Source organism: Cervus elaphus, chromosome 30 (assembly GCF_910594005.1).
Source record: "Cervus elaphus chromosome 30, mCerEla1.1, whole genome shotgun sequence".
In the NCBI taxonomy this organism is placed as follows: domain Eukaryota; kingdom Metazoa; phylum Chordata; class Mammalia; order Artiodactyla; family Cervidae; genus Cervus; species Cervus elaphus.
In genome coordinates, this window is record NC_057844.1 from 36,605,181 (window position 1) to 36,633,088 (window position 27,908).

At 36.5% G+C, this 27,908-nt stretch overlaps 1 protein-coding gene across 1 annotated transcript in view; it reads right to left on the bottom strand.

Moving 5' to 3' along the window:
• The window catches only part of RNF17 (ring finger protein 17), a 113,950-nt gene that overhangs the window by 25,073 nt on the left and 60,969 nt on the right, over positions 1 to 27,908 (bottom strand). Inside the window, exons 18-27 of the mRNA XM_043891870.1 lie at positions 26,404 to 26,519; positions 25,077 to 25,197; positions 22,185 to 22,305; positions 14,097 to 14,327; positions 13,292 to 13,442; positions 13,036 to 13,154; positions 7,959 to 8,049; positions 6,828 to 6,943; positions 4,923 to 5,212; positions 3,030 to 3,193 (exon numbers count right to left, since the gene is read on the bottom strand). Of these exons, the coding sequence (XP_043747805.1) occupies positions 3,030 to 3,193; positions 4,923 to 5,212; positions 6,828 to 6,943; positions 7,959 to 8,049; positions 13,036 to 13,154; positions 13,292 to 13,442; positions 14,097 to 14,327; positions 22,185 to 22,305; positions 25,077 to 25,197; positions 26,404 to 26,519 (1,520 nt within the window). The remainder of the gene's footprint in view (positions 1 to 3,029; positions 3,194 to 4,922; positions 5,213 to 6,827; positions 6,944 to 7,958; positions 8,050 to 13,035; positions 13,155 to 13,291; positions 13,443 to 14,096; positions 14,328 to 22,184; positions 22,306 to 25,076; positions 25,198 to 26,403; positions 26,520 to 27,908) is intronic.

The following is a 27,908-nucleotide window of genomic DNA, read 5'->3' on the forward strand; positions in this document are numbered from 1 at the left end:
TAGCCATCTGTATGTCTTCTTTGGAGAAATGTCTATTTAGTTCTTTGGCCCATTTTTTGATTGGGTCATTTATTTTTCTGGAACTGAGCTGCAGGAGTTGCTTGTATATTTTTGAGATTAATCCTTTGTTTCATTAGCTATTATTTTCTCCCATTCTGAAGGCTGTCTTTTCACCTTGCTTATAGTTTCCTTTGAACAACCCACTTTTTAAATGCTTTCATTTTCACACTTCAGTTTCTAAATAGTTTCAAGAATAAGGGACGTCAATAAGTTATTTCTGTTACCCCAACATACTGAAATTAATGTATCACTGTTTAATTGGGCTCAAGAAAGCCCAAGGTAATTAGCATTAAAAAAAAACTGAAATAGTAACTGATCTCCCCTTCTTCCTGGATAAGTGAGCAGATGATGAAATAGTGACATCAACATCCTTGAACATATCCAAGTGGGCAGTGCTTGGCTATTGCTTGTTTGAAATGATGCTGTGTTTTGGTTGTGGCCCAAAGCTTTGAAGTGCTAGTTGGCATCTCCTTTCTTCCATGAAGCTCTTAACCATTCAGATATGATGGAGTTGGTCAAATACTACTTAAGTTGAGTCCTGCTTGCCTCTCCTCAGTCATCTTTGTATGAATCTAATGGTTGTGTTTTATTTTTTTTAATCAGTTTTTAGCTGACATTCATGAAGAGCAGTGAGTACCTAGAACTATGCCACTAAAGAAAGGAAATCCTATCTAAGAAGGTGTATTTCTGTACCAGAGCTGTGTCATAACCATCATTTGGGCCCTCTGCAGGAAAAGCAGATTCAAGTCTCAAATAATGCCTTTTTAATTATATCCTCTAGTATCACAGATGTAGGACAGTACTGTATCATACGTCTGTGAATGTAAAATATCTTGTAGCTGCTTTATAATATGCAGTAGTGACCATGCTTTATCAGATCTGTTTTTAATGATGTTATTCTAGAATGTTTTCTTTCCAGATGATGATTGAGAAACATAATTTTAAAAAATGGTGCCAGGTACCACAAGAGTAACAGAACTTTGTTGTTTTCTGAGGTTTTGTTTTTTTACCTTTTTTTTTTTTTAATGGAGTGTGCTGGATGTCTCTATAATTTTGTTCAAATGATTGCAGAACTTTGAAAAGCTGTTGCTGCTATTGATGCATAACATACTGCTATTGTCTTTTTATATAAATAAATAAATATAATTTGAATTTTTGGAAACTTTGGCTGTGCTGTCAACTTTGGAAAAAGTATCCGAGTTGTACTGTGTTGCGTTGGCATTGTACAGAAATTAACAGCCATATTGGTCTAGAAACATTAAATATAATTTTTTCCATTTGTATAGGGGTAATGCACTGTATTAAATATATTAGGTCTTATCTACATGGGTTTGATTACAGAAACTAATAAAGTATTCTCTAAATTAAAAAAATATAAAAACTGAAATAGAACTGAGTAAAAAATATCTGAGTACATTACAGGTAATTAAGGTAAGTGCATGGGTATGTTGTAATGTTTATTTTTTAATGTGGATCACAGGATAACCTTGAAAGATTATAGTATCAAAATATTTTAAAATAAATTTTAAAAATAGAGATATTAGAAAGTGTGAGAAAAATACAGTTCACCACTATCTTGTTTATTTGGATTCCATATATGTAAAATTCATAAATTATGATAACAATGAAAACTGAATTTCAAGTTACTTTTATATTAAAGAAAAAGGGTTATTTGAACAATTCAAATGTATGTGAAAATGGACTTATCTGCTTATAAACATACGAATCTGTTAAGTATCCATGCATCAACACCTAAATATTAACCCAAAATTTGAAACCATTTTAATTCTATTTAACATGTAAAGTTTGTATTCCATCACATAAAGCACAAGACTTAGATCAGAAATTTAGGAATCAGAAGCTTAGATATGAATTCCAGCACCACCACTCACTGACAGGTTGACTTTGGGAACATCACTGAACATAAATTTAAATTTTGTTACTGGTAAAATGGGAATAATGACCTACATCTATGATAGTTGGAGGTAAACAATAAAATATAAACAAACACAGTCATGTGAAAAAAAGCTTAGAAACCTAAAGTGCTATGTACTATCAGGTATCATCAGCAAATAGATAATAATCTCCTGTGCAAGTATTAACAAAAGACTTCTTAATTTTTCCACCCCTCCTAAAACCGAAATCTTTACAGGCCAAATGTCTCTTGATTTCATTGCTATACTTGGTAAGTACAACATAAGTGGAGGCATTTTCATCTATATTTTTACATACAGTTTTTTTCAAAGTACAGTTGATTCTTGGACAACACAGGTTTGGAACAACACAACTATGAAGGTCCATTTACACATGGATTTTTTTCAATAAAAACCTACTACAGTGCTATCAATACACGGTATCAATATCAACATCAATATCAATATCAACAGCTATCAGTATCAACAGCTGGTTGAATCTGCGACACAGAATTGTGGATATGGGAGAACGGAATAAATTATACTCAAATTAACTACACAAAATGTTGGTGCCCCCAGCCTCAATGTGTTTAAGGGTCACCTGTACACAGCTCCATTTGAAGAGTCTGGGTGAAACTCAAGTACTATTCTTAGTATTCTGGAAAGGTAAATTAACCCTTAATGTGAAAGGGTAAATTAGGAGTCCCATAAAGAAATTTGCTAAGGAGATATAGAAAATACTGGAGAACCAGTTGTTTTACTTAATACCATGTACACAAATAAGGCTGACAATTATAAATAAGTGGCACCATTAAAATATCAGTGGCAAAATTCTTATCAGGAAATTTTTTTATTATTCAGGTTAATAAATATACTTGAAAATAAAAAGAGAAATTCTTATTACAAATAAATATATAATGTATTTAACTGATTTGCCTACACGAATGAACTCAATAAAAGATGTTTTAATCACAATTTCATGTCTTTCCACTTAAAAGATCATTTAATGTTATAGCATTTAGCCTTCAAATAGTCACAAAAGAATGTCAGACTCACCCTGATAGTGCTGCCGATGACTTCCATTACCTTGCCTCGATACCACATAGTATCTGATCCCCTTACTGCACAAGCTTCTCCCTTTTTCCAGAAATAAGGCTCCAAAAGACCAAGGCATTTTAAATTACTTTGAATTTCATCCATCATTTTTGTTAGTTCAAATTCTGAAGAAATTATTAAAAATAGAAAGCATTTAGGAAAAATTCCCTACCATTCTCAAATGAAGTCATCATCAAACTTCAGTTACTATACCACGTGTGTGTGTTAGTCCCTCAGTTGTGTCCGACTCTTTATAATCCCATGGACTATAGCCTGCCAGGCTCCTCCATCCATGGGATTCTCCAGGCCAGAATACTGGAGTGGGTTGCCAAGTTCCTTCTCCAGGGGATCTTCCTGACCCAGGGATCACACCTGGGTCTTCCACATTGCAGGCAGATTCTTTACCATCTGAGCCACCAGGGAAGTCCCACTTCACCACTTAGATAACATTGAAAGGAATTAAAATCAGTCCCTACATAATAGAACTTTAATACAAATCTAATTCGGTCAGTAACTTCTCTATGTTTCAAAACATACTACTGACTAACAACATGTAAATTATTATTCTGATCTCTGGTTATAAATGCAAGCATTATTTTGGAAGTGCAAAAATCCGTAAAACTCTAAACACATACCAGATAGCCCTAATATAAAAGAACTAGTGCTTTAAGTTAACATCATTTTGACAGCACACCTAAGTGAAACAGAACACAAGTTATATGTTATTTGATGCTTAGATACAGCGTAATACTGCAGGTATAAAATTAAAATTCTAATACAGCTACTTCCGATTAACTGGCTCATTATTTCCACAATAAATATAGATCCCCATAACTTATACCAGAAAGGGTAAGCTCTGGTGTCAGTTCCTGTAACAGTTCAGCTGTGAGTTCTTAAATATAAGGCTCAGTATTGGGGAGGGGCTTCCCTGGTGGTCCAGAGGTTAAGACTCTGCCCTTCCAATGTACGGGGCATGGGTTCAATCCTTGGCTGGGGAATTAATATCCAACATACACTCCAGGGTGGCCAAAAAAAAAAAAAAAAAAAGCCCAACTCTCAGTCTGTTCTTCTATAAACTAGGTGTAATAGTGCTAACCCACATTATCAGTATCAGGGGATTGGATGGAGGGCATCTGGCAACCAGTTCTACCTATGATTATTTGTACACATCAAGAAAGTTTCTGGGTTAAGTACTATTGCTAGAGGTCTGAAACACTACTCACTTCTAGAATTGCCAATTACACAGATTTAGTCTGGTTCTCAAATTAAAAAACAATATTTAGGACTTTAACAAATGAGACAAAAAATTTCAACAAATTCATAGCCCCCATACCTCTCTCCATAGGTGGACTTACTATGAAGCTAACAGAGTTTAAGTCCTGTGAAAGCTAGAGTTGCTGTGAGTTATTGAGTGTTCTGGACACAATCAGGTTGTAGAAAGAAGTGTGAGCACATAAGTCTAAAGAGGTTTCAGGGACCACCTAAATATCAAATGGCCCTGAATCTCCAGTCATTGACTATGATTTCTTTTCTCATTCTAAATGAATTCAAACTTTTGTATTCTTTTTTCTTAGCCTACAAACTTGTTTAAAGGAACCACCTCCATGCTCATCTTAGGCCCAACGTTTATCCATTCCCAATGTCTCAATGATTTTCATGTGCTGGGCATTGTGAAAAGCACTTTTTGTATATTGCATTCAATCCTCACAATAACTCAGTGAATGAAAATAAGGTTCAGAAAGGTTAAATATCTACCCAAGCTATTTCAATCCATGTGGATCTTACTAGAGAATTCCCTAGTGGTAAAAGCAATGATTTTTACAGAATAATCCTATATAAAGTGAAAGTTCTTACCTGATAATTTAGGTACCACAAATATAGTTCCATCATCAGCAATGCAGCTGACTACTGCCTCAAATACTTTCTGGTTAGGAATAGCTGGTGGTTTATAGCATCCAGTGGTTCTTGGCTCTAGAATTTTCTCCCTAAATTCAGTCACCTTGGGTTCACTGATACCAACAGCAGCTTTCTTGTCAGGGTCAGAGTTAATCTTAATACACTTAGTAACCACTGATTCTCCTTGTTCCTGGGGGATTTCCAGAGACTTCTGGGATAATGAATGGCTATTATCTAATTTATTAATTCTGTAACATGCAAGAAAGAATAATATATCCAACCATGAGCAAATAAAAATATTCTGGGAAAACAATATAAAAAGAATCATTCAAATATACTTGAAATGTAAAGAAAACATTTTGCTCTAGTTTAGGAGATTCTAATTTGTTACATAAAAATGAGCACAGTTTAAGTTGTAATGAGAACTATTTTACATTATGAATGCGCTTGTTGAGAATAAAGCAATAGAATTTCACTTAAATGCGTTAAATTACCATCTGATATTTACATGCTATTCTCTCTTAAAATCTTCTATTACATATATCTCAAGTACCACACAATTAATTAGTTGTTACTGGGAAATACAACAACTTCAAGTTGATTTTAATTTAGCCCAAAGGCAGATCAATACATGTGGCAAGTTAACAACATTCATAAAATAATATAAAGATAATAAGTCCCTTAAAAACAGTTTTCTCATATTATTCAGATATTAAGTATTAGTGGTAACATGCTATATTCACTGATAATTGTTTTACTTCCTGTTATTCTCTTCCAATTAAAAAAACCTACAAAAATATCCTAGAAGGAAATACAAACATTGTTGATGTTAGAAAAATTATAGATTTTTGTTTTTTCCATTTTCCTGTACTTTCTTCTAAAAGGAAATGAGCACTGATAAAACAGTTACGTAATTTCTCAACAAACATCCCCAGCCTTGAGATAGTAGTTTTACTGCCAAAAAATAGAAAAGAATGTTAAATTAGTGGCAGATACTGTTGGTAAAATTAACTTGCCCAGCACTTTTCACTTTATCATTTCCTGCAGCAAGGAACTGTGTTAGCCTGCAGTCAGTCAACACAAGACTAGCTGCAGAGCCTGGCTGCTTGCGAGGTCAGCATCTACTGCATTGGCCAAATACCTTGGGTTCTGCACTATTTCCGATCTCTCATTCTCTTTCCATTTCATTAAGATTGGGGTCCTGATCCAAGTAGGGTAAGAGAAAATAATCTAAGATGAAAAAAAGAGATCTGGCCACGAATGGCGGATGGTTGCTACCTAGAACATGTATTTACAACTCTAATCTACTTCTACCTCTAAAGGAAAGAGATAAAAAGAGGATATTAGGGCTACTACAGTTAATAGCCTGATCCTTCTCTTCTAGGACCAAGGTATTTAAACCCCAAACTTAGTACCTAAAAGGATCTTTACATGTATATATTGTTCAATTACTTTTGTTTTGCTACCCAATTCTACTCATTTTCTACCTATTTCACACAAATATATTTGATATAAACTTACCAGAATTTCTAACATAAAGTTTAAATATTTCTGTCTAAGCAAATGAGGTTAAAGAGCACAGATTTGGTACCCACTGTGTAATTCTCTTTTCCTTTGGTTTAAAGTGTAAACGCCAGAGCAAAGGGGAAAGTATAAAAGCAAAAATGTCAGTAGGGATTTAAACATTCAGCAAACTTGAGTGAATTTATTTGTAAGTTGGCTCCTCAGGGTTAAGTTATATATAATAAATCATTTTCAAGAACAAACAAGAGGCAATTCAGGTTGAGCACAGACAGATATCAAGATTTACACAGGCAAAGAAGCAGCATCCATCACAAAATATTTTTTAAAAACAGTCTATACCTTGTTTCTCTCAAAGCCAAACCCTTTTTAATCAAATATTTAGAAACATCAACACGCTCTCCTTTTTCATCTCTGCAGAAAATTTTCACAGGTAAGGGCCACGTTGTATTGTTTTCCTGCAGTGATTTAAGAGCAGAATAAATATGAGACTCAAAAATGCAACTTCTTATAAACATTACACTTTTCACAGGTGTTCCCTCCACATTTCTCCATGCCACAAAGAAAAATTTCCAACCAAGTAATTTTGATCTCTGAACACATCAGAGAGAAAATAGCATGGAAAAGAGTCAACAAAGAAAGACAGTTGTTTTATGAACTCTATCATGAACACCTCACAGTCAAGGTGAAGTTTACCAAAAAGAGGAGAAAAATGGATGACTGAAAACTTTTTTTTCCCATTCCAGGTTGAAGAGAGGAACACACCCTCAGTTACAAGCTCTCTATTCTCCTAAATTCTTTGTAAGTTATATAACTAAACTATTTTTACCCTGGTGTGCCTTTTTTTTCCTGTGAAAAGCCAAAGAAAGAACTACAAAACATATATTCTGCTTTCTGTGGAATTACAAAAGGGGGAAATACACACAGGAAAAATAAACATAAAATTACTTGTAAGAAAATTCTAATCGTTAATGCAATAAAATGGATCAAATTGCATTACTGCAATAATGTATCAAATTAAAAAAAGGTTAAGGAGGCAAGAAATATTTCTTAAGTGTTCTGAAAAGATTTATCCTATATATGTATCCTTTCTCAAATCCATATTCATACAAACACCTTTTAGACATACAGTTAATATGATTTCACTAGAAGCCTAACTTTCCAATTTGTAAAGAATATAAAAAATTCCCAAACGGCATTAACTTGAAGACCAAAAAAAGGTTGCAAAAAAATGTCCAAACAGGAAATTCTCTGATGGTCCAGCAGTTAGGACTCTGCACTTTCACTGCCAAGGGGCCCAGGTCTGACCTCTAGTCGGGGAACTAAGATCCCATGTGCCATGTAGCCAAGAAAAAAAACAAAACAAAAAAATCCCAATAGCTATTATTTTCTCAACAAAATAAATGGACCTGTACAAAATACCAATGAAATAACCAGTACATATCTATTCTACCTGTTCACCTTGTCACACACCTGTATGATAATGGTTGCTACAGCTCCAGTGAGGTACAATGAGAGGCAGTCACAGGCTGTCGCTGTCCACTTGTCACTCCCACCTGTTGGTCTAAAACAAAAAAATGATACCTTGTCTTACCACAAATAGTATAGGATAAAGAAACCATAAAAGAACCATTATATACATATATATTTGAATCAACAACATACGTAGTGAGAAATCAATTTAAACATGGCTTTGTATTATTTTCTTAAATTTCTTCCCCATTTTCATAGCCTTTTGTTCATCCCTCTAGTCTCCTTACAGCCCAAATTACATGCTAAGTTATTTATATACATCTGCTCTGAGGCTGCACTGAGAACTCTTAAAATTTAAGTATGCTTTAAGTTTTCTAAAGCTATTATATACATTTCATATGTGCTGAAAAAAAGTGAAAGTTAGAAGTGTTAGTCACTCAGTCATGTCTGACTCTTTGTGACCTCATGAACTGTAGCCTGCCAGGGTACTCTGTCTGTGGTATTCTTCTGGCAAGAATACTGGAGTGGATTCCCTTCTCCAGGTGATCTTCCCGACCCGGGGCTAATTACACCATAAACTCAGAGAGCAGGGATATATGTTATGTGTACATACATTTGACCCTTGAACAATGTGGGGTTAGGGGTGCTGACCCTCCATGCAGTCAAAAACCTGCGTATAACTTTACAGCTGGCCCTCCATAAGGCAGTTCTGCACTCAGATACAATCAACCACAGATGCGTCACTAGTGCCAAACCACGTATAAGAGGACATGTGAAGTTTAAACCTGTGCTGTTCAAGGGGCCATCTGTATACTATGTGTTGTATGTTTTACATGTATTGTGTCTTAGTCCATCATATCTCCAATGCCTAGGATAGGTCACAGCACACAGAAGGCACACCAAAAATTCTTAATGGAAATACAAATAGAACAGCCCCTTTGTAGTAATGATTTCTCTGCCCAAATAGTTTTGGAAGATTTTTTCTGGAATTTAAAGCTAATATGAATTACTACTCATGAATACTAGCTTCATTTATAAAAAATTATTTTTAATATTCATGGTAAACAATGTTCAATAAATACTTGACAGATCAATGAAGAGCAGAATATCAATTTCATCATCTATTTTAGTTTGCAGAGTGGAAACTGAATGACTTTAGATGTTTCTAACCATCAAATCCATGTCCACAGAATAAACAAGTACCCTTGGAGGATGGCACGGCAATCCACTCCAGTATTCTTGCTTAGGGAATCCCATGGACAGAGTAGCCTGGTGGTCTACAGTCCATGGGGTCACAGGGTCAGCCACGACTGGAGTGACTTACCCAACATGCACCACTAAAGGGATATGGAGTTTCATCAGAGTTGCCCCATCCTCTGAGTAAAGAACCAATCTGGCCAATCCTTTTCACATTAGATGGTTTACGTGAGTGAACTAATGACATCAACTGTGTATGTAGTTTGACCAAATAGGATTTAGCAAAACTATTATGAAGCCCAAACAGTGCTCTTATCAGCTAAGAAACTTATATCATCAGTGACTTCTTGAATTAGTTATGGTTTTTTATGATGATATACAGGTAATATCAGTATACACACAACATTAAGGTTTTCTATGACCTATTATGAACATACATTTAAAAATATTAACTTTTGAACATCTTGCATGTTGCATGATGGACTCTGCATATAAGTTAAATTAAGCAGAGTGACAATATACAGCCTTGATGTACTCCTTTCCTAACCTGGAACCAGTCCGTTGTTCCATCATGTGAAATGCTGGGGTGCATGAAGCACAAGCTGGAATCAAGATTGCTGGGAGAAATATTAATAATCTCAGATATGCAGATGACACCACCCTTATGGCAGAAAGTGAAGAGGAACTAAAGAATCTCTTGATGAAAGTAAAAGAGGAGAGTGAAAAAGCTGGTTAAAGCTCAACATTCAGAAAACTAAGATCATGGCATCCGGTCCCATCACTTCATGGCAAATAGATGGGGAAATAATGGAAACAGTGACAGATTTTATTTTCTTGGGCTCAAAATCACTGCAGATGGTGACTGCAGCCATGAAATTAAAAGATGCTTGCTCCTTGGAAGAAAAGCTATGACAGACAAACCCAGACAGCATATTAAAAAGAAGAGACATCATTTTGCTGACAAAGGTCCGTCTTAATCAAAGCTATGGTTTTTTTAGTAGTCATGTATGAATGTGAGAGGTGGACCATAAAAAAGAAAGCTGAGGGCCACAGAATTGATGTCTTTGAACTGTGGTGTTGGAGAAGACTCTTGAGAGTCCCTTGGACTGCAAGGAGATCCAACCAGTCAATCCTAAAGAAAATCAGTCCGAATATTCGTTGAGAGGACTGATGCTGAAGCTGAAACTCCAATACTTTGGACACCTGATGGGAAGAAGAGACTCACTGGAAAAGGCCCTGATGCTGGGTAAGACTGGAAGGCAGGAGGAGAAGGGGAAGACAGAGGAGGAAACGGTTGGATGGCATCACCAACTTGATGGACATGAGTCTGAACAAGCTCTGGGAGTTGGTGATAGACAGGGAAGCCTGGTGTGCTGTAGTCCATGTGGTTGCAAAGAGTCAGACACAACTGAGTGACTGAACTGATGGAACTGCAAACTTAAAAATGGTAAACTTTATGTCAGTGTACACTTTACCACAATAAAAAGAAATCTATACAAAAAGATTTCTCAGAAGGGTAGTAAAACATAGCGGTTAGTATGCTGTTTCTAGAATTGGAACTCTCATAAACCCAGTTCAACAGTTAGATGTATTACTCTGGATTATAAAATATTTAACCTCTTGAAGACTCAATTTCCTTGTCTTTAAATAATACATTAGTCATAGCTTAAAGGTTTGTTGTGATGACTAAGTAAAATTATGCCTGTTAAGGCTATTAATACATGGTCCAGACATGCATAAGGCTATTATTCCACTCTTGAAATGGTGATATTCCACTGTAGTCCTTAAGTCATCTGATTCAAGGTGTCTACAGGAATGCATTCTCTACCATATTGGGTACGGTAAAGGGATTGATAGAATTCTGTTCTATCAATGAACAGAGGGTAGAGCCTCCACAACAAAGGGTAAAAGGACAGCATCAAGAAAGGTAGGAGAGGCAGAGACACATTCTTGCCAGGTAAAGACCCACACCCTAGCTGCTGCGATCCATAACCAGGAGGAATCACAAGATATGAGTCTCTTCTCTGAAGAGCCAGGGATTCGAGCTCTACATGAGACACCGAAACTCCTAGATTCTACACAGGACAGATTCCCAAAACACCTGGCTTTGAAATCCAACAGGGAATATGACCAGGAAAACTAGAGAAGAGCAGAGAACAGAAAAATTGCTCTTAAAGGGCCTGTGCCCAGACTCAACCTAAAAACAAGTGCAAAAACACCACAATGAACAGTGCAAGGACAACATATGAAGAGGACCGTCTTACTAAATCTTAAAGCATCTGCTGGAGAGACAGGAACCAGCTGGGATGTCTCGCAGGGATGGAGACACTGGCAGGAACTTTTTTTGTTATCTCTGCCTACCTTGTTCTCGCCAGCACTGGAAGTCGCCCTCTAACCTGTCAGCACCAACAGGTCTCCCATGCTGAAAGCCCTGCCCACTCCACTCCTGAGCCTCAGGTGGACCTCAGAGCCACCCAAACAACAGGTCTGTCCACCACTGCCCAGCTGCTGCTGCAGTCCTGCCACCACAGAAGGAGATACCCACAAAGGGGTCACCCCTAGAGTGCTGGGCTGTGGTGGCCAGGCAGGATCGTACCCCTGAGTCCCACTGGGCATCTCCTATATAAGGCCACTCTGCCAAGACTGGAAGAGACAACTGATTTACCTACTGTGTAGAAACAGACAGAGAACTAGGCAAAATGAGACAGGAATATGCTCTAACCAAAAGAATAAGATTAAAACATCAGAAAAAGAACTAAACAAAACAGAGATAAGCAATCTCCCTGATAGAGGCTGAAAAGTAATCATAAAGATGCTTACCAAACTCAGGCGAGGCTTCCCAGGGGGTGCTAGTGGTAAAAGAACCCACCTGCCAATGCAGGAGATACAAGAGACATGGGTTTGATCCCTGGGTTGGGAAGATCCCCTGGAGGAGAGCTTGGCAACCCACTCCAGTATTTTTGCCTGGAGAATCCCATGGACAGAGGAGCCTGACGGGCTGTAGTCCATGGGGTCGCAAAGAATTGGACACTACTGACGTGACTTAGTACACATGCAAACTCTGAAGAAGAACGGAAGAACACCATGAGAATGACAACAAAGAGACAGAAAGTTTAAGAAAGCACCAAACAGAAGTTGTAACTGAATGAAAAATGCACTAGAGGGGTTCAATAGCAGACTGGATGAGGATGAAGAGCGAATCAGCAAGCAGAAGACAAAGCAGTGGAACTCACCCAGAGAGAGCAACAAAGTGGGGAAAAAAAAAAAAGTGAAGATAACTTAAGGGACTTTGGAGGCAACAAGAAGTGGAATAACATTTGCATTATAGGACTCTGAAATGAAGAAGGAGAGAAAGGACCAGAAAAATTATTTGAAGATAAAGAGGCTAAAATTTCCCTAATCTGGGAAAGCAAACAGATACCCAGGTCTAGGAAACCCAAGAGAGTTCTAATAAGATGAACCTAAAGGATTACATCAAGACATATTATAATTTAAGTGGTAAAAGCTGAGGATAAAGAGAAAATCCTAAAAGCAGCAAGAGAAAAACATCTTGTTATGTATATGGGAATCCCCATAAGGCAGTGAGTAAACTTTTCAGCAGAAACTTTATTTTTTATTCCTATCTTCATTTGTGTCTCAAGTTTAACAGTTTGAATTCAATCTAGATACCTGTCATACTCACCTATCTCTATCTCCTTAATACCACCAAAGTTTATGTGCCTCGTATTTTTTCCTTCCTGCTTCCCAAAACCTTAAAATTAACTAGATCTTTAGGAAAATTTCAGAATATGTCAGCAAAATAAAAACAGATCAGAATCAAAAAAGAAAAATATTTAAAATCATATTCAGTAATGAGAAATTTTACTCAGCTAAAAACTACCTTATATCAACAAGAGAGCATTCCAAAGATAATCTTCCCATTGTCTTTAGGTTTTCTTGAAGTTCTCTTAAACAGTTAATGTTCACTACTAGTTCAACACCCACATCATACAGCAAGACCTATGAAAACAATAAGTTTAAGTATATGGAAAAATAATGCTTTAATTTTTTTTTGCAAACTGAAAAGCATAATAAAAATTGCATGAAAATACAAAATCCATTTACTTTCTTGATTATATTTTTAATTCTGCATTTACCTCTACCAATGTGTCTGTAACCATTCTGATGATCTGGCCCCTTCGCCACTGATTTTTATCTGGGATATTAACAGCACAGTGCATATCACTTTCCCATTTAACAGGTTCCCATTTTGAGTTTTCATAAGCAGCAATCATCTTTTCTCCTAAACTATGTAAAGAAAAGAATTTTTAACCTCTCTGAAACTTTCTTTTAATGTACAATTCTCTGACCTCCCCGCCCCCCCACCCCTTGTTCTATTCCAAACAAACTGGATGCCTCCTTCCTCCTTGAGCACCTGAGCACATTTCTACTGCAGGGTCTTGAACTAGCTCTTTCCTCTGCCTGACATGAGTTCCCCCCAGGCATCTGCAAGGCTCGCTTCCTCACTGCCTTGAGGATTTATCTCAAGTGTCACTGACTCTGTGAGGTCTTCCTGCCTAGCTGCTTTATTTTTCTTGTCTTCATCATCATTTCCTGCTGTAGGTAACTTTCTTTGTTCACTGTCATTCCCTCTACTAGAATGTAAGCTCCATGACTGCACAAACTTGTCCATGTTTTTATCACTATATCCCCAACAGCTATAATACTGGCTGTCAAATAATAGGTGCTTAATAAGCCTTTGTGGAATATAGAAATCTTAATACAATAAAAATAATCAGTTAATATATTATTTGTATACTGTTAACTAGTTTTTAAGTGACTATTTAGCGGAAATAATTTTGTACTTTTAAAATTCTGCATTTATTAGTTCTAGATCTTTGAAATAAAATACAGAAAAGAGAATAAACTATATGCACAATATGTTTTTCTTGGATGTTATACCTATGAAGCAAGTTTTCTGTTAATAACCACTGAACATAGATCTTCTCAGGAGACACTATATTGCAGATGTGCACAGGCAGTTCCTTATTATAAAGTGACTGCAGATCCTCACTAGGTAGAGATTTTGCAAATAGAGGATTTATTAAGTTGTTTACTTCATTTGAAATAATTTCTTCTGGAGAAGGATCCCATACTTCAATATGCTTTTTAGAATTATCTTTGAGGGTATATCTGAAAAAAAAAAAAAAAAAAAACCAACCCATTAGCAATATGAATAGTTTGCAAAATATTTATGTTTGTATTTGGTTAGATCTAGAGATGAACAAGTTTTAGTTATGATTCACTGCTTTGAAGTTTTGATATTAATGGCAATTTTAGTCTTTTTTAAAAAGAGTTCTTAATGACTAACAAAGGGCCAAAAGGAAAAAAACATGTAAAATCCAGGCTTTCTACTTTAAAAACAGTTTAAAATACCAAGTGTGCTAATAATTTAATCATTCCTTATTGATATTTTGTACTCACAAAAGAACAGAACTATTCAGGATTTTTTTGGGTAACTTGAATATTTCTCTTTGCCTAAAAGTTATCAAACTGTTTGTCAATGAGATACAAGTGGGAAACAATTGTTACTTTAAAATCTGTTAACAAGCAAAATTACTGAATTAAGTGATTAGAATGTTTAATTAATCTGAACAGTTCAGAGTCTAATCACAGATAATTAATGGCAAAATTTCTTCAAAGGAAAAATCTTAAGTTCTTTCATAATAAACTGGAGATTGTGCTAACCAGAGGGGCTAAGTTTTTCCTTCTTAATCTATTGGATAGTTTTCGGTCTTTATCTGACATGAACTCTGAGCCTAAACTAGCTACTCTTGCCTTCTTGAAATGTTCTCTTTCTTTGGTTCCTGGTTTTTCTCTAATCTCAGTTTCCTGATCTACCATTTTTCTGGGCTTCTCTCTCCTGTAAATGATAATGCTCAGAGTTGCATGTTCATCTATGGAGATTGAGATGATTGATGAAAATGATGGACTCATTTATCATGTATATGTTCACTCCCCATCTGAATCACCCAATCAGGTCTCTCTTGATGTTCCAGACCCTGATATTCATTCCTCTCATTCAACTAATATTTACTGGGTAATACTGTGAGCCAAGAGTTCTAGGTTCCAGAGATACAGCAGTGAACAAAATAAGCAGGGTCTAGTCCACCAGGATCTCATGGTATTATGATAGTGAGTGATTACATAATTACACAAAAAATAAATTACAAAGAACAAGGGCATAGGCCAATGAAATCTAACCTAGTCTTGGAGCTGGAGAAGGTTTCTCTGATTAAGTGACATTTTAAAAGGACAAGCAGAAGTTAGGGAGGCATTCCAGAAACCAAAGGAAAAATATGTAGCTTTGATATAGTAAAGCAATAGGACATGGCATGAACCTTGAAGCACACAGGGGACAGATTATTTGGGAAACATTGTTTTATTTTATAAAGGATAGTGTGCATGTATGATACAGGTGACCCCAACAGACAAGACTGTGGGACTTCACATTTCCTTTCTTCTTACTCCTTAGGTGCTCAGGGAAAACACTGATCAAGGGAAAATCATGTTCTAATTTGAGGACAGGCAACAGATACAATCCTCTGGAGGAGGGCAAGGCAGCCCACTCCAGTATTGTTGCCTGGAGAATCCCACGGACAGAGAAGCCTGGTGGACTACAGTCCATGGGGTCACAGAGAGTCGAACACAACTGAACAACTAACACACACAGAGAACAGATACAATGGAAACAGTAAGACTGGTTGTGGTCTGCAGGAACCAGCAATCTGGGTACTGAAGGGCAAGGAAACTGACTGGGGCTGCCAGGGTGGGTTTATAATAACTGGTTCCCTGGGAAGGTTTGCAAAGCAATGTGCCTCCCCTTCCTCTATTATTTTTAATCAGAGGACAACTGCTTTACAATGTTGTGTTGATTTCTGCCATACATCAACATGAATCAGCCGTAGGTATTCACATGTTCCCTCTGTCCTGAATCTCCCTCCCCTTCCGATCCCTCTAGTTTGTCACACAGCTCCAGGCTGAGCTCCCTGCACTATATAGAAACTTCCCATTACCAATCTATTTTACAAATAGTAATGTACATATTTCAATGCTACTCTCAATTTATCCCACCCTCTCCTTGCCCCACTATGTCCATAAGTCTGTTCATTGTGTCTGAGTCTCTATTCCTGCCCTGCAAATAGGTTCATTGGTACCATTTTTCTAGATTCCATATATATGTGATAATATACGGTATTTGTTTTTTTCTTTTCTGACTTACTTCACTCTGTGTAACAGGTTCTAGGTTCATCCACTTCACTACAACTGACTCAAATTCATTCCTTTTTATGGCTGAGTAATATTCCATTCTATATATGTACCACAACTTCTTTATCCATTTACCTGTTGACAGACATCTAGGTTACTTCGATGTCCTGGCTATTGTAAACAGTGCTGCAATGAACACTGGGGTACATTTTTCAATTATGGTTTTCTCAGGGTCTATGCCCAATAGTGGGACTGTTGGGTCATACAGCAGTTTCATTCCTAGTTTTTTAAGAAATTGCCATACTGTTCTCCATAGTGGCTGTATTAATTTACATTCCCACCATCATACAAGAGGAAAAGTTTCCCTTTTCTCCACATTCTCTCCAGCATTTACTGTTTGCAGATTTTCTGACGATGACCATTCTGATGGGTGTATGGTGACCTGACTGTAGTTTTGATTTGCATTTCTCTAATAATGAGCAATGTTGAGCTTTTTTTTGATATGTTTATTAGCCATCTGGATGTCTTCTTTGAGGAAATAAATGTCTGCTTAGGTCTTGTGCCCATTCTCTGATTAGGTTGTTTGTTTTTCTGATGTTGAACCGCATGAACTATTTGTGTATTTTGGAGATTAATCCTTTGTCAGTTGCTTCATTTGCAATTACTTTCTCCTCTTCTGAAGGTACTCTTTTCATCTTGTTTATGGTTTCCTTTGTTGTACAAAATCTTTCAAGTTTAATTAGGTCCCACTTGTTTATTTTTGTTTTTATTTCCATTACTGCAGGAGGTGGGTCATAGAGGATCTTGCCGTGATTTACATCAACATTTTCAAAAGTAAGTATTTTAACTTAAATTAGTTAAGATCACTGACTCCTACTCTCATTTTTTGGTCTAAGTATTCTAGGGGCTTGGCTAAGGGGAGTTGACTTTGAAACACATTTAGTTTGGATTTAGTGGGAAACAGTTTTGTGGTTAACCACCACTTCCCTGTGATGGCTACGCTACTGCTAGCCATCTTGGTATGGGAATGGATTCCAGAAATACTCCTAAGACCTTTAATATCACAACATGAAAATATAAAGCAAATATACCACTATGAGGAGGATGCTGGAGACAAACTATTTAATGAGTACAGTGAGCCACTATATGCCTATTAATCTGGTGTAACAGTGCTTCTTTTTTATACTTAAACATGTCCCAGTTTGGACAAGAATTAGGGTTACCCTACTAAAAAGTGAATTAAATCAAATCAAGATATTAATAAATATCAGTTTAAACTATATTAAAGATTCATTAAAATAAAACTTGAAGTGTCTTGAATATTATATACATAATGTATATATAATATATATATGTATATATAAGTAAATATTTTGCAGGTATAGTGATGTAACAGATTACAATCTCAAGAGATAACCCTTAATCCTGCAAAGAACAGGGCTTTGAGGAGAGCAGCTGTAAAAGGTGTGTTCCCTCCAGCAGTCCTTAAATCTTTACAGAATGACAAATCACCATATTCTGACTGACAGACCTGTTCCAGGAAGCCCTGACACTTGATGCAATGCAAAAAGGGGGTGCAAGCAGGCATCTTTAACACAAGCACAGGTGCCCATAGGAACCAGAAAAGTGACTAGAATGAGTGCAGTTGTGAGGGGGCACATTGTATGTAGGGAAGGGGAAACTTATGGGGAGCTTTCTTTTTTTTAGTTTATTTTATTGAAGTATAGGTGATTTACAATGTTATGTTAATTTCTGCCGTCCAGTAAAGTGATTCAGTTATACATATAATTTTTTCATATTCTTTTCATCATGGTTTATCCCAGGATATTGAATATAGGTCCCTGTGCTATACAGTAAGACCTTGTTTATCCATTCTATATATACTAGTTTACATCTGCTAATGTGGGGAGCTTTCTGTTTACAAATTTGGCACCAAATTCCACTTTGAAGAAAATGCCTGAGGCCAGTTGAGGCTCTCCAGTCATTGGTGGCTCAGATGGTAAAGAATCCACCTGCAATGTGGGAGACCTGGGTTTGATCCCTGGGTCGGGAAGATCCTCTGGAGCAGGGCATGGCAACCCACTCCAGTATTCTTGCCTGGAGAATCTCCACAGACAGAGGAGCCTGGCAGGCTACAGTCCATGGGGTTGCAAAGAATCAGACACAAGTGAGTGACTAAGCACAGCACACAATGTATATATAATACATAAAAGAAATAATAGTCACCTAAAATTAACTATGAGTTTTAGAAATTTACATGACACTACCAATAACTGAGCTATGGTTCTAAAAAAAACTTTAAAAAATTACCAATAAACAAATTTCAATCAACCACACTAGAGAAAAGACATTTACTTTTCTGTTCTCTCCAAAGGAAATATCACTAAATCTGCCATTTCACGTGGTAATCAGTATACAGTTAAAAAATCTGTAAAAGTATTTTACAGATGATTCTGAATTTTCTAATATTCGTAGTATTTGTCAACTTTTGAAAATCTGTAATTTGTTGATTTCTTTTAACAGTCTACATACATGTTATAATTTTGCATACTTTTCCTGAATTGGGGGCCTCCCAAATGTACAAATTTCAGGCTGACCCATGAACCTTGGATTTGCCTGTGAGGAGTACAAGGCTGAGCATTTGGGAGTGAAGAATCATGCCTGCCTCTCTCTTCACCTCCCTTCCTTAGCTACTGACACGCCTGCTCCTGAGGCTCCATCATATGAGCCCTGCGGTCCTCCGGCTAAGGGCATGACCCACCGCTCAACTGCACAGTGCTTTGCTTCCTGAGGATCCTCCCTCTGCTTTAGCAGCCACAGGACCTCACACGACATGCCCAAAGTGGGCGTCACCCCCACTCTGTGTGTCGCCTCCACTCTACCCACAAGCCTGGGTCCTGTTCTCAGCAGAAGTACCCAAGATGTCCTTCAGTAAGTCATTGAATAAGCAAATTATGATACAACCAGACAATGGAATATTATTCAGTGCTAAAAAGCAATGAGCTATCAAGCCAGAAAAAGACACAGAGGAACCTTAAAAGCAAATTACTAAATGAAAGAAGCCAATCTGAGAAGGCTACATATTGTATGATTCCATCGTGAAAAAGACAACTATGGAGGCGATAAAAAGATCAGTGTTTGCCATAAGCTAGAGGGGAGGGATGGAGAAGGAAATGGCAACCCACTCCAGTATTCTTGCCTAGAGAATCCTGTGGACAGAGGAGCCTGGTGGGCTGCTGTCCATGGGGTCTCACAGAAGCGGATGCGACTGAAGGACTTAGTATGCATGCATGCATTGGAGAAGAAAATGGCAACCCACTCCAGTATTCTTGCCTGGAGAATCCCAGGGACAGAGGAGCCTGGTGGGCTACAGTCCATGGGGTCGCACAGAGGCGGACATGACTGCAGTGACTTAGCAGCAGCAGCAGCAGAGGGGAGGGAAGAATGTTAGGCTCTCACAGATTTTCAGGACAGTGGAGATACTCTATATGACATTACAGTTGTATATTCAAGCCACTACATAATGTCCAAATCCACACAATATACATATAGTAACCCAAACTTTGGACTTTGATGATTCTGACATGTCAAAAGAGTTTCACTGTTCCTTGTAAATACACTACTTTCCTGCTTGATAACAGTGGGGAGGCTGTGTCTATGTGGCAGAAGCATAAAGGAATTCTGTACTTTCCACTCCATGTTCTGCACCTAAATTGGCTACAAAAAACAGTCTATTTAACAAAATAAAAAGGATAACAACCCTAAATATGAAACATGTAACTATAAAACATAAGGAGAATATACAGGAGAAAATCTTTACAACCTTGGCTTAGGCAAAGATTTCTCAGCTAAATACAAAGTGCCTGAATTATAAAAGAAAAAATTGCCAAACTGAACTTCAAACCCAGAACCTTCGGCTCTTTAAAAGACACCCTAAGAAGCCAGATTGGAAGAAAGTATTTGCAAAGTACATGCCTAATGAAAGACATGTCTAGAATATATAAAGAGCTCTCATATTTCAATAATAATAAGCAACAGTTTTTAAAAAGGGCAAAACATCTGAAAAGATACTTCACCAAAGAAGAGATACAGATGGCAAACAGCACATGTTAAGATCTTTAATGTCATTAAGGAAATTAAAATGAAAACCACTATACTCCTATAAGAAGGGCTAATATAAACATAAAATGACAAAACCAAGTGCTAGCAAGAATGGAGAACAATACAACTCTCATAAACATTCGGCAGGTTCTCATAAAGGTGGAAATAAATTTACCTTACAAACAGCAATTCTGCATACATACATATAGCTACACAAACACCTGTATGCAAATATTTACAGCAGCTTTATTCACGAAGTTTCCCCAAACTGGAAATAGCCCAAGTGTCCATCAATTGGTAAACATATAATATTATGGTGCACCCATACAATGGAATATGAGTAAGCAAAGCAATGAGAACTACCGGTGTAGGCAACATGACCTAATCTCAAAAGCATTATGCTAAATGGAAAGGTCGTTGTTGTTTAGTCACTCAGTTGTGTCCGACTCTTTGCACCCAAATGGAAAAGCGAGACACCAAAAGGCCAAGTATTATATGACTCCATTTATATGAAGGTGTGGAAAAGACAAAACTATGGAGACAGAAATTTGATCTGTAGCTGCCAAGGACTAGGTATGGAGGAAGGAGACTCACTACATAAAGAAACAAAGTGAACTTTGGGGAGTGATGGAAATAGTCTGCAACTTGACTGTAATGACAGCTGCATGATTATATGTGTTTATCAAAACTCATAACTCTACCTAAAAAGCGTGAACTTTTTTTATTGTGTATGTTATATATTTCAATAATCCTATGTAAAAAAAGAGAAAACTCAGTCCAATACATTTAAATATTACTTCTCCTTTGTCTCTCTCCTGTGCTTAGAACCTACAGTGGAAAAGGCCAGCCCTCTCTTCTACTTCTGGTTCCATCAGTGTTGGGTGGGGGTAGAGGCGGGGAGGAGGGAGGTAGAGCCAGACCACACACTGGCCATGTCACGGCAGACTTCTGCTGGGTGTCGCTGCTTCTCTGGCATACCCTGACAGGCATCACTGTGGGTGTACTCAAATACTGGCTTCCTTAAGGGATGTGTGATGGAGTTCTTCAGGAGATCCCTTAGGAGCCACTGCCCTGCACAAGTCCCTACCATAGAAGAACTGCTGTGTCCTGACTTCAACCCTCCAACCTTTCTTACCACCACTCTGCCCTTCTGCTTCTGGGTTGCCTCAACCACAGGCCTTTTAACCAGGACAGGCCTTTTAACCAGACCTGTCCTGGGTAAAAGCACAATGGTCAAGCCTGGTTCCCCTTCAAAGTATCCACTTGCACCCAGGAAAAATTCCTATTTCTCCAGATGAGAATGCAGGCTACTCTTACTATTTTGCTCACCCCTACCCTGCCGTTTCTCTTCCTGATCCTCTTCACAAACAGTTCAAGAGGCCACCTAAGGCAGACATCCCACCTAAAATAAAATGTCAGTCTCCTTTTCTCAGATGCACCCTTTATCTCCAGGAACCATTCTTGTTGTAGAGCCCCGTAGGAATGAAGAAAAAGCAACTCTACTCCCACCTAGACTAAAGACTCCAATTATTTTTTCTTCTCATTTTACTGACCCATTAATAGGGAAAGACTCCTGTCTATAGTCTAAGCAGATCTCCAATGGAGAATGATATGCCAGTTTCCCTTTTTGTGAACAGTGTTACATATAAACTAAAAATAAAAGTTTACAGGTCCACTTACCCTACTTCATAAGATGCTAGGCCCTCTTTGACTAGCTGGTCATTAATACTGGTGGGAATCATTCCAGGAGCACCAAGAAAATCAAAAAGTTCAACTAACAGCACATTATCTTCCAGAATTTCTGTAAAAATATTAAGACTAGTTTGGGGAAAGAAATAAATACATCACAAAATATACTAAATGAAGCAATTTTAAAAACCTGAGAACTTAATTTCCTTCATTTTGCATACATGAGGCCTCCTGCTCAATAATATCCGTTTCTCTCTAGGGGTAGACACATCACTTGTCATACATGAAAGAACTGCCAATGTTAATAAAATTTACATTTTAGGCTATTATGTACTATATTCTATAATAACCAAAAGCAGCTTGAAGCTTTTAGATTCAGAGAAAAACACAGTGACATACATTAATTGCAACAGCATTCTGTTGTGGTTTTAAACTGTTTTACTGGATTCTGCCAAGTTCCAGAGTGCAAAAGATATAAATAAAAATTAATCCAGGCCAGTGCTTATTTGTGAAGCTTTACAGCTTTTCTAAGGATGACACACACACGTGTGCATGCACACACACACACAGAACACGAAGTTTCAAACAACAAAAACTCAACCCAGAGCATTAATTGGAATTTCCCCCCCTCCTGTTTTTAGGACAAACCATCTAACTTTTTACCTGCTTATTAGGCCTATTTCCTAAACGAAACAGGGAGTCAGCTTAGGGTAAAGTTACATCTCATGTGCCTATTTGCTTATTTTGCGCACAGAGAGGTTCTCTGTACACACCTGAAGGAGTGAGAGAAATTTCTTTAAGAAACACACACTTCTATGCATTGAGATAGGCTAATGCATTGAGATTGGCAGGTGAGATCGGCAGGTGCAAAGAGAATGATGATTCCAAATGAAAAGATAAACTATTATCAGCAGTAACATCCTACATTGCCTAGCCATAAGAATACTTGTTGGAAGGCTTTTTCCCCCCAAGAATTTAAAAATCATCCCTGACTACTTTTTAATGGACCAGATATATTATCTAGAAACAAAATGCTAAGCAACTCGGAACCTTCAGTAAAGTCCAAGCTCCTCACTTTTCATCTTCTATGTTCCCCTTAGCACTTTGATTTCATACTTTCCTTGCACAAGTTCTTTATTCCAGAGGGCCAACTTTCCCTGTGTTCCATACCTTTACTATCTTACCTGCTCTGCTCCTAATTAAATGTCCTTTGCTTTATAAGATAACAACATATACTGATCTCATCACTGTGCAGGTTGATAGGGAAAGATGTTTTAGGTCAAGTGGGGCCTTCTGTCACTCCTTAAATCAAATACACTACACTTGTGCTCAGATATTATTGGCATAACAATTAACTGAGAATGAAAAAGGGAGAGTCAAGAAAGAAATCTGAGTTAAATCTTCATGGATTAGCCTTGGGAGGAGACATTAAACAAAGCAGCTATAAACCAATGAAATAAAATACCAAGAGGAAAGCTAAAAGGACAATTAAAGCACTTTAAAGTTAGAGCCAGTTCATTAGAAAAGACCCTGATGCCGGGAAAAACTGAGGGCAGGAGGAGAAGGGGAGGACAGAGGATGAGCTGGTTGGATGGCATCACCGACTCAATGGACATGAGTTTGAGCAAGATCAGGGAGATGGTGAAGGACAGGGAGGACTGGCATGTTGTAGTCCATGGGATTGCAAAGAGTTGAACACAACTGAGTGACTGAACAATGACAAAGTCAGCTCAAGTTACTCAGGACTAAAAGACCCTTAATTTACTACTTATATTACAGAAGCCAGACAAAAAATTCTATAGACTAAGGGTACAACTTCTATAATCATATTCCTCTTCTACAGAACTACTGCATCAGAATAACATCTTATACAAAGTGAATTAACACATTCTAGGTTATAACTAAATAATTAAATCATTTCTAGGTTATGTGGCCTTGAGCAACTGATCTCTAAGCTTCAATTTCTTCATTATAAAACAGTCTAATAATCTCATGATGTTTTGAGTTTGCTAAATGAAAATGAAAAAGTAGATATCATAAAAAGGGCCTTTGAAAGTGCCATATAAGTCAAACCTAAGTAAACATAGTTGTATATATCCTGCACTAGTACTGCTCAGATCAACACAGCCAATGTCAGTCACAGCTTTGGAAAAGATCAAAATCTCTGATAACAGCAGCTTTCGAATCCTCCATCCAAATCCCTTGGGGTCATACATGTTTCACAATTCTTCAAACTGAGAAAAGCTATACAGAATACATACTTATCACTTTCTAATACCCCCAGAAATTCTGAGGCAGCAATCATGACTATCCTGAAGTAGACTATATGATGAATACTCACTATAAGGGAGATCAATATTAGATCTTCATGTAAACTCAGGTTTTGCCACTAAACTTGTTGAATTACAAAACTGAGGGCTAGAGCTTAGCCTGTGTATCAGACTCAAACTGTTTCAAAGATAAATAATTTTTTCCAAAATAAGCTGAGAACCTACAGTTAAATTCACCTGAGTCAAATAAAGCAAAAACTATTTTCTAGTTATCTCCCATTTCCCTTCGCTTTCCCGCAAATTGATGAGGGACAGACTGGCACAAAGGCAAAGAGAAATAAGAGAAGTTAACTCCTGACTTTAGGGTTTTCAAGAAGACATGCTAAGGATGACTTGATCTTCAGTGGAAATTTGCCTCATGTGCTGATTTTAGGTTCTTGGGCCTGCAGAAGATATTATTCCATTGTCCTCAGTTCTCAATAAATGTTCCTTTTCACAGCTCATAATGACAACACACTGAAATTATAAGATCTGAAAAATGTTATATATTATACTCTTAGTCCTATTTAAGATTATGATCACATGGCACCCAATAAAAATGAAGAAAGCTTACTAATGATGGAACATGTCATAAACTTATCTTGAGTCTTTTCTTCAAATTTTTCTTTAGCATCTTTTGACCACTGCACTGTCCCTTTATATGGTTCAATATAGGCCAGCTTACATTTAATTGCCTAGGTCAAACAAAATTGCATCATTAAGAAAGTAATGTTAACTTACAGTTATTTTAGAATTCAAGTGTTAAATGTGTACAAAACCAAACTTTGCATTTGAATTTAATACATATTTAGTAAACAAATGTCCAAAGATCTCTCTAATAATACTTATAAATGCAAACAGCTGGAATCAACAGAGTATGGGATTATGAGGTACAAACTATTACATATAAAATAAGCTACAAGGATATATTGAACAACACAGGAAATATAGCCAATATTTTATAACTATAAATGAAGTATAACTTTAAAAAATTGTGACTCACTATATTGTACACTTGTAACTTGTATAATACTCTACACCAACTATATGTCAATTAAAAAAATAAAATTCCGAATAGCTTATTAAAAAATACCAAAACCAAAGATGAAACAAAAATCCCCAGAGTACTTTGCTGAATGAACCATTTTATACTCAGATACTGGAATAATAAGCATCCACTTAAAGAACTGCAGATTTTAATACTACAATACATTGTTAAATGAAAATGCAGGTTATAGGACTATATATAGTCTTATAATTGTTAAAAACACAGAAGATGCATCTTGGAAGTATATATATCAAAAATACCGAATAATTCTGAATGATTCCTCCTCCATTTTATCATCTATATTTTCAAGTTTTTCCTGTATTATTTTATCCATTTTAAATGAAAAGTACTGCTTAACAACAATTCAAATACTAGGAGTATATAAATTAGGAAATAAGCCTCCTTAACCATACTTATCTTTGGGGAGTAGGATTCCAAGAGAAGGGTAAGTTTTTTACTTATCCTTCCAGACATCTTTCTCTTGCACATGTTACACATACTTAAACGTAAATGGGATCACAGTGAAACCACTTCTGTAATGACTTTTTTCACATAATACATCATATTCTTATCACATTGTACAGTTATTTCAAAATAATACATTAAAGGCTGCAGACCAGTAAGTACTTACAAAAACACACATATTATACACATAATTATAATTAATGCTTATCTGCTAAGATACATATTATTTCTTAAATAGTAACTACAGAAACTCTGATAGCCCATGAGTTAGAAATTATTTACAGGAAAACTGTAGTTAAAAGAACATTTCTACAGTAAAAATAACTTCAAAACTCCTTTCATGTTTGTACTGATATTCTAAACCTATGATTCACAGTAAGCAGATTACCTTCTCTGCAGGATTCAGAAACTCATCCTTTATCTTACGCATGTCTTTAAGTGTTATTTTTGCTGTATTGCCAAAGTCCACATATTTAACTTCAACTTCACGATGTCCAGGCAATCCTTCAAAAATTATGAAACTGGAAATCACAAACTTGGAAAAAACATTATCTGGCAAAGTTTAGACTGATCTACAATCAACTAGAATATCTTTATGTTTAACATACAAACTTAACATTTTTTTAATGTAAAAAATATTTCTAATATTTTCTCACAAAACCAACCATAATATATTGTTGGTTCAGACTTGGTGAATGAGAAACTAACAATTTAAAGATATCAAAAGATAACCAAAATCAGGGATAACAAAGTCATCCAATGCTATGTGTTACAGCCTAAAAGTTAAGAATTAGATCTGGAGTTAAGACACTTAAATGACATGTGACTGTGAGGAAATCTAATTAATATCTCTAAGATACTACCCTGAGCAAATTACTTTTTTCTCTCAGCCTCATTATTTCACCTGTAGAGTGGGTGCACCAACAGAGTCAGATCTTAAGATTGTTTTTGATGATTCACCTACTTAAAATACACTTTGCAAAGCACCAAACACAAACTAAGCATTTAATGTTTGTTAGTCAACATAGGTAATTAAGCAAGGCAAGAAACTTAATGATCAAGGCACAGATTGATTCATATAATAATATCTAATAGTGAAACTTTAAAAATTATCTGTAGATATTGTGAAAAATGAGCAGAAACAGACCTCTATGGCAAACTAGTTTTCATATTTTAGAGATACCAGAGAAATCTCTGGAACATTCAAATAGACTGAAGCATGAATAAAGATCTATCTTTTTATAAACACTCATTTTGAGTGTTTAGCTCCTCTAAGCACATGTGTATACAGTGCTACAAAACTTTTTGCCATTACTTTCAAATTTATAAACTTCTACAGAATACAATTTCAAAATGGAAAAAGTTCAGGTATTCTCTGCTCCTAAGGAGAAGTGAAAGCAAATGGAACACCACCAGTACTACCTAAGATGGCACTCAAGCAGAGTCTGAAAAGACGTATGTACCTCAAGTTTAAGGTAAAGAGTTGAGGAAAATGCTCCATCAGAGTAAACCTAAAAAGTAAATGGAATTCAGAAAACTAGCAGCTGAATCTAGGAAAACAAGTGACACAACTCCCCAGAATAACAACAGTGTAGTAAGCCTAAATGACAAGCAAGTCTACAAGGAGCAAGTGATGGAATGATATTTTCACTGTTACAAAAGAAAAAATCAAACCAACATTATGTGAAAAGTCTTATCATGTAGAAAATTGTTTTAAACTATTAGGAAAATGTAGCCATAATTTTTTTTTAAAAAGTGAAAAATTGATGGAATTATCAACTCAGAATTAAAGCTATACTTTATGGAATAGCACTGAAAATACTTGCACACAATATGAATTTAACTAAAAACTGTGATATAACTATGGAGGAGAGAGTGGCGACAAAACAGCTG